The sequence below is a fragment of the Microsporum canis genome, genomic scaffold, assembly GCF_000151145.1.
Source record: "Microsporum canis CBS 113480 supercont1.4 genomic scaffold, whole genome shotgun sequence".
In the NCBI taxonomy this organism is placed as follows: domain Eukaryota; kingdom Fungi; phylum Ascomycota; class Eurotiomycetes; order Onygenales; family Arthrodermataceae; genus Microsporum; species Microsporum canis.
In genome coordinates this window covers 342546-354709 of record NW_003299166.1, presented here as the reverse complement: position 1 = coordinate 354709, position 12164 = coordinate 342546, and the positions used below count along the sequence as shown (strand labels likewise).

At 47.9% G+C, this 12164-nt stretch overlaps 3 protein-coding genes across 3 annotated transcripts; 1 reads left to right on the top strand and 2 right to left on the bottom strand.

Moving 5' to 3' along the window:
• Positions 1–713: 713 nt before the first annotated feature.
• Positions 714–2747, bottom strand: MCYG_04107 (exocyst complex protein exo70; the record flags this gene model as incomplete). Its single annotated transcript, XM_002846324.1, has 3 exons — positions 714–2095; positions 2167–2384; positions 2464–2747. The coding sequence occupies 3 exons, from the start codon at positions 2745–2747 to the stop codon at positions 714–716; spliced, it is 1884 nt and encodes a 627-aa protein (XP_002846370.1).
• A 900-nt stretch (positions 2748–3647) lies between these two features.
• MCYG_04106 (phospholipase A2) lies at positions 3648–6096 on the top strand (the record flags this gene model as incomplete). The annotated part of the gene is made up of 2 exons (XM_002846323.1): positions 3648–3706; positions 3762–6096. The coding sequence occupies 2 exons, from the start codon at positions 3648–3650 to the stop codon at positions 6094–6096; spliced, it is 2394 nt and encodes a 797-aa protein (XP_002846369.1).
• Positions 6097–7226: 1130 nt separating this feature from the next.
• Positions 7227–11092, bottom strand: MCYG_04105 (symbiotic chitinase; the record flags this gene model as incomplete). Its single annotated transcript, XM_002846322.1, has 11 exons — positions 7227–7398; positions 7482–7598; positions 7692–8883; positions 8943–9379; positions 9495–9795; positions 9890–9985; positions 10040–10144; positions 10204–10495; positions 10552–10678; positions 10725–10793; positions 10848–11092. The coding sequence occupies 11 exons, from the start codon at positions 11090–11092 to the stop codon at positions 7227–7229; spliced, it is 3153 nt and encodes a 1050-aa protein (XP_002846368.1).
• Between the last annotated feature and the right edge of the window lie 1072 nt (positions 11093–12164).

Genomic DNA, 12164 nt, shown 5'->3' with positions numbered 1-12164 from the left:
CTCCTCCCGCATCTATTAATGTTTATATATCTGTGCTACTCCGTCACTTCCCTTTTTGTTTGTGTTCATCATATACTCTCCATTTTGCCCATGACTTAACTTAGCCTTGTCTAGCTCTTCATCCCTGGTTCATAAGAACCAGGATTTTCATTTATGTCTACCTGTTTATATACCGCTTACATACCCATGCACCTATCTATCTCTAGATATATCGATTGTCAATACTAATCTAAACGATTCAATTTTTGTCTTCTATCTTCGTGCTTTCTCGAGTTAAGCTAATACATCAGCCTTTAAAAGATATCTTGAATATGTTCCGCATGTGTATATAGTATACCAGCATATATGAATTTGTCAAACTTCAACATCTGCCTACTATTAGTGTGGGCTCACTCCTTTTAGTGTAGTGGTAGATTCTGATAGAATTGAACCGTTGCGTTGAACACTATTGATGCGTCGGATGCTTCAAGTTAGAGATATATGTCTATGTTGATAAGTTTTTATATGTTTGCTGGTGAAAGCGAATTAAGTATGAGCCGCCAAACCAATGCTTAGGTGTGTATATCGGGTGTGCTTTTTAGTGGGAGATGATAAGATCCAAGTTCATCAGAAAATAAGGTGGTATATTCATAGAGGTAAAGATAGCAAAAGTATGTACTTGAACGCTTATATCAAAAACGGAAAAAACAAGACCTTCACAAATCTGTAACTATCTAGCTTAGAGCCGAGAGTTGAGCAGACAGACTTCCCTTATCGTACTTGGCGTATTTCCCCCGCCCCTTGTCAATTTCATGGTATCTATCCCAGAATCTGGCATACAGCGGCTCGATGACGGCCTGCACCTCACGGGACAGCGAGGTGCGCACTGGCTTCTCCATGTTCAGCGACTTGTGCTTCGCAACGAGTTCGTCAAAGGAGGAGTTAAAGGCCTTGAATTTATCCTTGATTACATCCCTATCCTTGGAAGAGAGTGACTTGACGATAGCGCTTGAATCGACTGGTCCGCCTGAAGTAGGCCGGGCACCGCCTCTGCTTGTATATTGCACATCTAGCAGATGCGAAGACGGATCACGCCAGGCATCGAGGTATATCGACACGCCCTTTTTGCGCCACACTTCGAGTCTACTAGCGTTTTCGGGAGAAGAGAGGCAAGTTGACAGTTCGGGTGTGCTGCGTATGACCCTATCGACGATGTGGACGTTGTTAGCGATGAAGACGCCGAGGGTTGATTTGCTCTTGTGCACTGCTCGGGCGCGAGCCTCAAGGGAGGATAAGAGCGTTTCGATCATGTCGAGGATGAAATGGGAGAGCAGCGTGGAACTGTCTGGTCCCACGTCCAGGGGAGCGGCGTTGGGTACGGCGGAAGGTTTCCAGTTACCGTCACCCAGGGATGTGAGGATGGAGGCAAGAGGCTTAGAGTACGCGGTTAGTGTTGAGAGGGAGCTCATCACTTCGTTTACCAGTGGGACTGGAGAGCCGTCTTGAGGTAGAGTGACGAGGGACGCTGCCCTGCGTTTTGTTTCTTCCAATAACTCGGTCAGAGACGACTTTGCCGTCTCACGTATGGGCCGTAGAGCCTCGAAGAATAGATTCTTTAGGTCTCCCGTCTTAGAATCCAGGCGGTATGATAGTGAGGTGACGATATCGATTATCTCAAAGGCAAGGAAGCAATCGGTGATCAGGTTCGACTTGATATACATGTTTAGCTCACGCATGGTCTTGGAGAATTCTGCCAGAGCGGGCCGACATGTTGCTTGGAGAGCCTTTCCCTGTTGGTCTGGAGGGAATATTTTTATGATGTTTTCATACTCGGCAATAAACATCCCTTCTATCACATTTGAATACACGCCGATTCCGTTGGTCCCTTGTTTATAGGGTCCATCGACTGGCCTGCGTTTTGCAGTGTTGATGGAGGCAGTGGCTAGATTTTGCAAGCTGTTCGTTAGGTATGGGCCACGAATTTCGGCATAAATAGAGATGGCTGGGTTTTCGATGTGGCCCTGTTGGGGGGTATGTTTAGAGGCGGCTGTAATTGCGCCTGCGGCTGGAGCAAGGTCGGAAAATGCATCCTGCGATAATAGAGGGAAAGAGAGCTCTACAGAGGGTATGTTAGTTTAGTTTCTAGGACATGCATGGGTTTATCCGATGGTAGATAGATAAGCTCACGTTTGGTAAGGTAGTGGAGTGGCTCGATCGTGTTCGCTTCCCCCCTCAATACCGATCTGAACAGATCCTGCAGCTTTCCACTGCCGGTATTAAGCAGCGAGCTGAACTCAGAGACAGCCTTTTGGTTTGATCGGAGTTTTGTAGCATTTAGGTCCGTGAGTGCGAGGTCGATACGTTTCAATGCACCGATGAATTGGGGTAACCCGGCATTTTGCGGTCTATCAGAGAGGTCTTCAGGTTAGATTGATTTGCCCGGTAGAAGAAGCCTCCTTCAAATGAGGGTGTTTTTTTGCATACCCAGCTCGTATAATGCTCTCTTCCTGTCCCTTTACGTCCAGCGGGCGGCGCATCCGCTCGATGGCCTCGTTGACTCTGTCTATATTTGTGGTGGTGGCCTGAAGAGCCTGAGTATTGCCGTATATAGGGCCAATCGCATTCTTGACTACCTTTCCGCTGGCTTCTAGTCGAGATAGAGAGCCCTGGACTCGTTTCGTCAGGGTGTTGAGTTTTTCAAGGTCCGCATATAACACTTCCACCTCCGCACTCTCCTCTGCATAGACGGCGTTTCGTGGTGCGCCCATTGCGCTGCCCTAGCTAGGAAGAGTCAGTCGTCGACAGATTCAAGGTAATATTTGGAGAAAAAAACGACACATACATAGCTTCTAACTCCTACTTGATGTTGCTTCGGTACGCCAGTTCGTCATTGGTGGTGGCACAAGATGGGCGTGTCCCCCCTTTTTCACATAGAGGTAGCTGTATTCTTGACGACGGGCACTGCGTCGAGTAGAGATAATATCATAGGTAATAATGTCCTGCTCTGATCGGCGCTGGCTCCTTGAAAGAGTGCTCAAGTAGCTCAGGGAGAGAATGAGGGTGTTGGAGTGCTCAACCACCGGGTCTTCTTCTCTAAATGATATCATGGGCGGTTTTACCGCCAAGAGCCTCATATATTGCCAAGGTTATCTATTATTGGTTAATGATATTCCATCACGTGGTATTCAAGTTTACATTAACAACCAATAAGAAATAAGTTATACTCTGAATTATGATTGGTTAATGCTTTCTCTTTCGACTTTTACAAAAGAAACAACTTGACATCTCAGAGCTCAGTTAACAGAATACTAGTTATTCTACAAGAGAAGCTCTCTGTCTTTACAATGCCCCATTCAGTCTCTTCGAAGATGTTGGCTGGGTTTCCCGGGGGTGCACCCCAGGTAAAATACACCGATATAGAGGCGGAAGAACGTACTAACACGGTTTATTCCTAGAGCCCTTCCACATAGCAGCATGCTATGATACTGTTAGCCGCCTACTAGGGAAGCCTATAACATCATGTATACTAGCAACAACTAACTATCAACGACTTTTATATAATACTTCTACGCTTCTCTAGTATTAGCCGCTTGATCTGCTTCCTAACGGCCGAGATAAGCGCAAGGATGACTTCATACCGGAACATCCAAGATCCCGACCAAAAGTCAATGGCTGGCGGGCAAAAAGCTGGCGACGTCAACTCTCAAGCCGTCATGGCAGCTTCAGAGTAGGATTGTCACTGTTTCATCGGGGATCTTCTCACTTGTCATGGGCGCTGCCAGGTTCCTACAGGCAAGGTGGCGGCAGGCGTTGAAGGGCGCGCTGTTCGTGACTGGCAGTGCCTCGCTCGCACTGCTGGGCAAGCAGAGCGTTCGATGCGATGCCGGACGCAGCGCGGCGGCATGGAATGCGAAGAAGACACCACAGACGGCGGAAGAATCTGCACTGGACAAGCTGATCAAGAATAGTATAAACAATGCCGGAGAGAAGGAGGAAAAGAAGGCGGACGAGGACGCAATGTCAGCGTGGGAGACGATGACGGACAGGCTCGGGACTGCTGAGGGCTACTTCAGCTCGTCTGACTGGAGTGCAGACTGGTCGGCTGTCTTCAAGGACTACATCTCGCCCGGGTGGACGTTTTTCTCACCAGAGATACTTCGAAACCTGCAGCGCGAGCTCTCGATGGCTCCTGGGTCGGTGGCTGACGACGTGTGGAAGGAAGCCTGTGATCCCAGCTTCAACCCGAGCATTGTCGAGGAAGCAAACGTGAGGATAGGAGATACCCTGTGTCCGGAGGAGGAGTCCTTTCTTGCAGACCGCCGTAAGGTCGTTGCCAGGAACCTCGCATCTTACCTGGGGCTGCCGGAGGACCAGGTGCATCCAGACGATGTGCCTGTTATCGCCATGTGTGCGTCTGGAGGCGGCCTGCGAGCTCTCATCGCCGGTACGGGGTCATATATGGCTGCAAAGGAGGCTGGGCTCTGGGACTGCTTGACGTATACTGCCGGCGTGAGCGGTTCATGCTGGCTGCAGACGCTGTTCAACTCGTCTATCGGCGGCCAGGACTTTGGCAAGATGATTAACCATCTCAAGGCAAGGCTTCACACGCACATAGCCTTCCCTCCCGAGGCCCTCGATATCCTGACTACCTCGCCTACGAACAAGTACCTTCTACGGGGCGTGATTGAGAAGCTAAAGGGAGACCCCAAGGCCGATTTTGGCCTCGTCGATGTATACGGGATACTGCTGGCAGCAAGGCTCATGGTGCCCCAGGATACGGCTGCCCTGACCGACAGTGACCTACAGCTGTCTAGCCAACGTGCAGTAGTCAAAGGTGGGGCGAATCCGATGCCAATCTATACGGCGGTTCGACATGAGATACCAAAGCCGTCTCAGATGGACGCCTCCGAAGATGAACTCGAGGAGATCTCTAGACGGGAAAGCTGGTTCCAGTGGTTCGAGTTTACCCCTTACGAACTGTTCTGTGAAGAATTCGCCGCTGGCATTCCTACATGGGCTGTGGGGAGGAACTTCATGAACGGGAAGGGTGTGGCCGCGCCTCATGGATACGCCGTCCCTGAACTACGAGTTCCCGCCCTCATGGGGGTCTGGGGAAGTGCCTTTTGTGCCACACTTGCTCACTACTACAAGGAAATCCGGCCAGCGTTCATGGGCCTTGCTGGTTTCAGCAGCATCGATGCCCTTATCGAGGGTAAAAGCGAGGACCTCACCCGCGTTCACCCTATCGACCCTGCAACAGTACCCAACTTCGTCTTGGGGTTGGAAGGTAAACTGCCTGATTCATGTCCCGCCTCTGTCTTTCAGGACTCGCATCTACGACTAATGGATGCTGGTATGAGTAACAACCTGCCCATCTACCCGCTACTTCGGCCAGGCCGCAACGTCGATCTCATCGTTGCATTCGACGTCTCAGCCGACAGCAAAGAAGCGAACTGGCTCTCTGTGGTTGACGGTTACGCTCATCAACGTGGTATCAAGGGGTGGCCCATCGGCGCTGGATGGCCAAAATCGAACGCAACCCCCCAGGAAACAGCAGATATCATCGCCGAGGAAAGCCAGACAACAAAGGAAGAAGCAGACAGAAAAGTCGCCTCTGCACAGGAAGCGAGCAAAGCACGCACTCGAGACTCTAGTGGAAATGACCCCGACCTGACCTTCTGCAACATCTGGCTCGGTACCACGGAGGAAAGCATATCGTCCGCTGAATCCCCGCCGTCCAAACGGCTGTTCCATGCATCAACAACAAATGAGGAAGAGTCCGAGTATCATCTCACGCAGCCTCACGCTGGTATTGCCGTTGCTTATTTCCCCCTTCTGCCCAATCCCGCATGCCTTGCTCTCCCTAACCCAGACAAGGATGAGAAGGACGGCGAACGCAAGATCCTCAACCCGCTAGAGGAAGACTACCTGAGTACGTGGAACTTCATCTATACCGCAGAACAGATCGATTCCGCCGTCCACCTCGCAAAGTCGAATTTCGCCGAGGGCGAGGATCAGTTGAAGCGGGTGGTCAGGGGGATCTATGAGCGGAAGAAGAGAGAACGACTTCAGCGTGAGATGGATGGGGCCAGAGTGAGTGCAAGCTATTTGGCATAGAGCATAGATACTCGAAACTAGGTGTATATAGAAAAAAAAAGCAGCTACGTTGCAATACATATTCTTCCAAGTTCATCTATTAAGCTGTCTATAGAATAGTGTCAAATATGAGCAGGAGCAGCGAAGGATGATTGGTTGATGAGTTTGAACGTGTACAAGGGTGTAAATGTATGTATATTGGTGAGCTTAAAGACCTTAGGTATAGGCCGTAAGTCTCTACCTAATATTAGACATGAGGATGTGCAACACCAAACCCACGGGTATTTGTGTAATGGCGATATGCCGGCAGCGATGATACGGCATATAGCAATGGAATGACAAAGGATAAGAATATATAAGCCATGAGGGAGTTCGAAGTTCAATTATATATGGGAGCAATCTCCGAGAATCCTCCCATCGACAAGGATTCCATCCTTCTGTTTGGCGTCTGTTCTGGTTAATTTCAAACAATCTCTCTGACTCTTGCGCTAACTATCTCCTAGCTTGTTCCAGCCATGTCATGTCGAGTCGGAAGATGGGACCGTAATATCGTCGGGGCCACGATCGTTGGGAAGGGGAAACTTGATGCTCAGGGAAAGACGTAAAAAAAGACGCGAGCCCTTTTCTTCTTGTACCAGCCAAGCTTGATATTAAATCCACGCCAACTGGCTGGCTCGTCCAAGGGTACAAGGAATGTTGACTCATACCTGCAAAAGGATATATATATATGCGTTTCCCGGCTGCGAGCAGCGAGGCTGAAGGTTGCGCCGCGTTTCCCCAGAACTGGCTACGGAGTAACTAGTTTATCTGAACCCATCATGAGGCTGCCAGGCTCTCAAGCTGCGGGGATTTGATCTGGATCATCTGGATCATCCATGGTCTCATAGCTACTTTGGTGCCTTTGGTCGCTTTGTATGTGATTCACCTAGGCATACTTATTCTGGCGTTTACTACAGGGGTTTTACCCAAGAGTTTCCTATGTCTGAAGAATTAGATAGTAATCTTTTAATAAGTATTAAACTATCATTATGTAGATAGATTAACTATAGTGGTATACGGAATTTACAAGTAGTGGATAATTAACTACATAAAATATATTATCAAAAGTCATGTCTATACAAAGTAGATTATAGATACATACAACTCCTAAGTTAGTAACGTCGTGGCGTTATACCCATTGCTAGAGGAGACTTCATCGTCAGCCACTTTCCAGTTAAAAGATGATGTCCCGCTTGTGTGGCAAACCCGAACGTAATTGACGGTAAGCAGGCAGCCATTGGAAAAATGTACGGATCCACAGGCCCTACAGCCTCCTCCAGATTCCTGGTGTAGATGGTCGTACGCCCTACACGAATCGTAAACGCGTTAGTATAATATTCTCTATTAAATATAGCCGTGGAACTTACGCCGCCATTTGGTCCCCTGTCATTTCACAATTCTCCCCTTGTAAAAACACTCCGCAACCGGTTCCAGCGTTCCAGCCGTCAGTATAACACGAGCCACCACCATCCTTCAATGAAGTCCTGAGTAGACCATCATGTTAGCACACTAGCTCCTCAAAGTATTAAGACAAAAATGAAATGGGGGGGAGGAAAGGGGCTAGACACTGTACTTACTTATAAACCTGATTTCCGACTAGGTACGCCTTTGCTTGATCACAAAATGCTCTCAAATTATAGAATGAGGGGCATAAAATTGACCCCTTGCAGTCGTAAGATACTACCGATGGAGTGGGGTTAGCTGTCGGTGTCGTCGTCGATGTAGGAGTAGAAATAGTTTCCGTTGTGCCAACGTCATCGAACCGAGATGCATCCCGCTCTTCTAGGCGTGAGACAATCTCGCTTGCAATAGCATCCAATCTATCGTCTGCTACTGGTGCAGGGGTATAAACACAGTCTAATTCTTCAGAAGCGTCGCTCGCGATCGTAGTTGTGATGGTTGTAGGCTCGGCAGAGCAAGCGGTAACAGTCTTGCAATCAGTCTGTGTCGTACTTGTAGACTCATCCTCAATGACAGTTTCCGTGCAGTAAGGGGCTTTTTGCTTCTCTTTGCATTCATCTTCTCCCTGGTCGCAATTTGGACCCTTGCATACGCCGCGTTGACACTGTGGACCGGTGCAAGTAACAGGAGTGCATTTCCGACCGGTGCAAGTTCCAATGGAGCTGCAATCTTGGCCAAAACATCCAAACGAAATGCACTGCGGACCGAAGCAGCGACCATCATATCCACAGTGAGCACCAACGCAGCCCGAGGGTATGCAGCCTGGCCCTACGCAAAAGCCCTTCTCGCAGTTAGGCCCTGAACATGCGCCCGGAATACAACGTGGCCCAACGCAGATACCAACGTCACAGTCTTCGCCCTTGCAGCCATATTGAACGCATAGTGGCCCAGTACACTTTCCTCGGTGGCAATCAGGACCTCTACATTGGTCAACCTTGGGTGGATCCGGGTCTTTCGGGTCAATGAAATCATCTCCCCCATCATCACAATTAGTCTGACATTGCCCTTGACAAAACCTTTTGCATTTATGCCCGCACCCCGAAGTGCATTTTGGCGACGGGGGCCCCACATCGAAAGTGATGACAGGAAGGTTGGTCTTTTGTGTTGTGTCGAAAGAGTATGGGTATGGCGGTGGTGTGATCGTTCTTGTTGCAACAGGCTGAGAATTACCAGCAGATGATTCTGGGTTTGGATCATTGGTTATTATAAAGGGGGCCGGGGCAACACTGCTAGTGAGGGTATACTCAGTATAGGTGGCGCTGGCTTCGGTAATATTCCAATTCCACATTTCTATGACCGAAGTAGTAACTGCACTAGGTTAGTATTTACCACCTCTATATAGATGAGTGTTGTATATGATAGCATACCTGGAGGAATTGTGAGTGTGGTGGTCTGAATTGTCCTGGAGATTCCGGTTGAGGTTGATATAGCACCGTTTGAAAGCGTTATCGTCGTGGTTGTTGTCCAAACCACCTCTAAAGAGGTGATGTACGGCGGAAATGAGATCGTAGTAGGGGTAGGCAATGTCCAAGGTGGCATGATAAGATTGCATGGTGGTACACATGACACCTGCGGGTTGTCGTTATCATATATCTCTGGGGAAATATAGACATCACCAGAGCCACCGCTTCCTCCGTCCATGCTGGCTCCATCTAAACCTATCTCGCCTTGCCTCATGTTATTGGGGGTTTTAAGTGTTCCAGGGCCACCAAGGTCTACTGCCCATGCAAAAGTGCCTCCTAAGCACATTGAATTTGCCAAATCCGCTTTTTGTTTTAGGGTAGTTGCATCATCGTATGAGACCCTATATAAGCATTAGAAAACGATTACTCACTCTAGTCGTCCGCCTAGATTACCGCTTAGGGCTCTAGGGAATAGACCTTAGGACGTGAGAACTGGAAGGGGTATATTATACATACCACTGATCCTTGTCCCACGTAATCCATTTTACTCCCGCTGTGGCATCGTATGAAACCTCCGGCGAGTTAAACTTCAGAATCCTGTTTATCTCGTAGTCAGATAGGACACCCCTTGTGCCAGTGCACATTCCCGCATCAGCTCCACCAGACTCTGGCCCACCCTCTTTAGAAAATTGGCATCCAGGTGTGTTACAAGATGCATCCGCGAGCTGGAATGATCTACCATAGAATCCCAATCCCAACAGTACCTTAGAAGGATCAATATTATTGCGCCATAGCAGATCCATTCCCCTGGAGATCTCTGAGAAACGTTAGCAGAAGGAAATTTGTGAGTTCAGGGACGACTGTACCAGTTAGATTAGTATGTGGGTTGATGACGCTGTCAGTGAATTCACTATTGCCATCCCATACGCCATGAATATCGTAGGTCATCATGTGAAACCAGTCGACATGTTTCTGCATTTCAGCAATATCAAAGCCTTTAAGATACCCTGCAAGCTTAGTTAGATCAAATAAAAATGCCCAAGATAACTCCTGATTCTTACAATAGGAAGCCGGAATTGTAGCAGTTAGACCATATTTAGACCCGCAAGCATCCTTAAGCTCTTTTAGAAAGGTCACAAAATTCTTGTAATCAGCAGGAGATCCACCTATGGTAGAGTTAGCATTCCAAGAAAACTTTTAAAGAGTATCGGGGGGAGGTACGTACCACGATCGTCGGCAACTGGGTATTCCCAGTCTATATCGATGCCATCAAACCCATACTTATACATCAATCCAATTGCAGAGTCGATAAACGATTTCCTAGTCCCAGGAAAGCGAACCATATTCGAGAATATTTTGCCTCCAGCATCCCACCCACCTACGGCAATATAGGTCTTGAGAGATGGTTTCTTCTGCTTTAAGCCATTAAATGCAATGTAAAGTTCCTTATCATCCGGATGCATTGAAGTAATAGTCATGTCTGCCTCGTTTATAAGAGCAAAAGAGAAGATTAAATGCTAAAAATAGAATAGTTAGATGAGCCACTAAGAATTTGGATATTCTGTATACATACTGTCCATGGCTTTATGTTTATGTTTGAAGGATGAACTCTATCGCAAGCTTTTCGTGTAGTCCAACTCTCGTAGTACCCAACGTACCGGCCGCTGCTTGATGTACCTCCACAAGAACTGAAGGAGGACCTGTTAAGCCTAGATTGTTTTGGTAAATTGGATAGAATGTACTAACGGTCGTCTAATCGCATCGCAGCCACTCTGGCAGCCATCTTGGCAGAATTCCGTAGTTGTCCCACAGAATCTTTCTATTGTTCAGCTTTCTGCACCCAAAACAAGGCTTTTAAAAACGACTTACCCAAATTTAGAGCAACACACGTTGAGTGGGCAAAACTCTTTGCCGTCTTTGGCGTATTCTGATCGAATGTCAGCCTCACTTCTTAATGATTGTATTTCAGGCCGAGTACGGTCTTCGAGGGCACCACTAAAGCCAACATTTGTCGTGAATGGAGAACAACTTACTGCCGCATTCAGCCTCTGCATCACAGGTAGATACACAAACATCAGGATCACAAAAATCAGGTCCAAACCCGCAGCTGCCATACTTGCTACAGCAGCCCTGTTTGCATTTTTGGGACTCAGAACATGCGCTAGTAGCAAGTAGAGCCCCTCCGGAGTACACTTGCAGCGCAAATCCCAATATCAGGATGCTGAGAGCAACGAGGTGCTTCATTGCGCAATGCTGAGGTATTGCACTATGTGTTGGTTGAGGAATGAGCGCATATGAAAGGAGAATGAAAGGAAGGAAATAGAAAATGAAAGGAGGGCAACCAGGGGGATATTGGGAAAATTGGTCGACCCAACTTTCTCACATGCAGAATTCAAGGCACGGAGCATTACTACGTGATGCTGAAGTAACTGATAAAAGTTGCCGTCTTTCCACACCCTATCTCCGGCCGTATCAGCCCGTTTTCGTGAAAATATAGGAGGGTCAGAGCAGCCAGGATGTGGATGTTCACCACTGGTGTCGGGGACAATTGATAGAGATGTCATCGCTCAAGTCCAGTAAGATTAGTCTTTGAAACAAGCGGATCATGGTTGTTGATGGAACGGCCGTTCTACGTAAAAAGACGTAAATAGACGTGTCTAGATTTCCATTAGGACTATCGGAAAGGGAGACGTATTCCATGTCTCGGATTGACCTTCAACGTCCCCCGGGTATAGGTAGGCATGTTGTGCGAAGTGGGATGAAGCTGATGGTGGAGTTTTGTCAAATTTACTAGTTCTTTTTGAGTTTAATATCACGTGATATAAACAACTACAGGGTGGAGCCAGGAACCATTTGACAACTCCTTATCTCTATAGCTACTCCATGCACATATCTGAACGCATATGCTTCTATATAAGCCCACGTTGGTAAATATATAACAATTCTACTATAACCATGCCATATCTCCATTATTTTATTCCCTATACCTATACCAATTCTTCCCAGTCCACCAAGGGTGGGGCTCGAATGCCCTATGCTATGTTGTCTCACCTATGCTCTGGTCAGACATCGCGGGCGTTCTGAATATGTTTACTCCCAATAGCAAACTCCGGCCTATGCGGTAGGGTTGGGCCGCCCGTCCAAGGTAGCATGCTGAGATACCATCACGTCAATTCTGGCTGATGC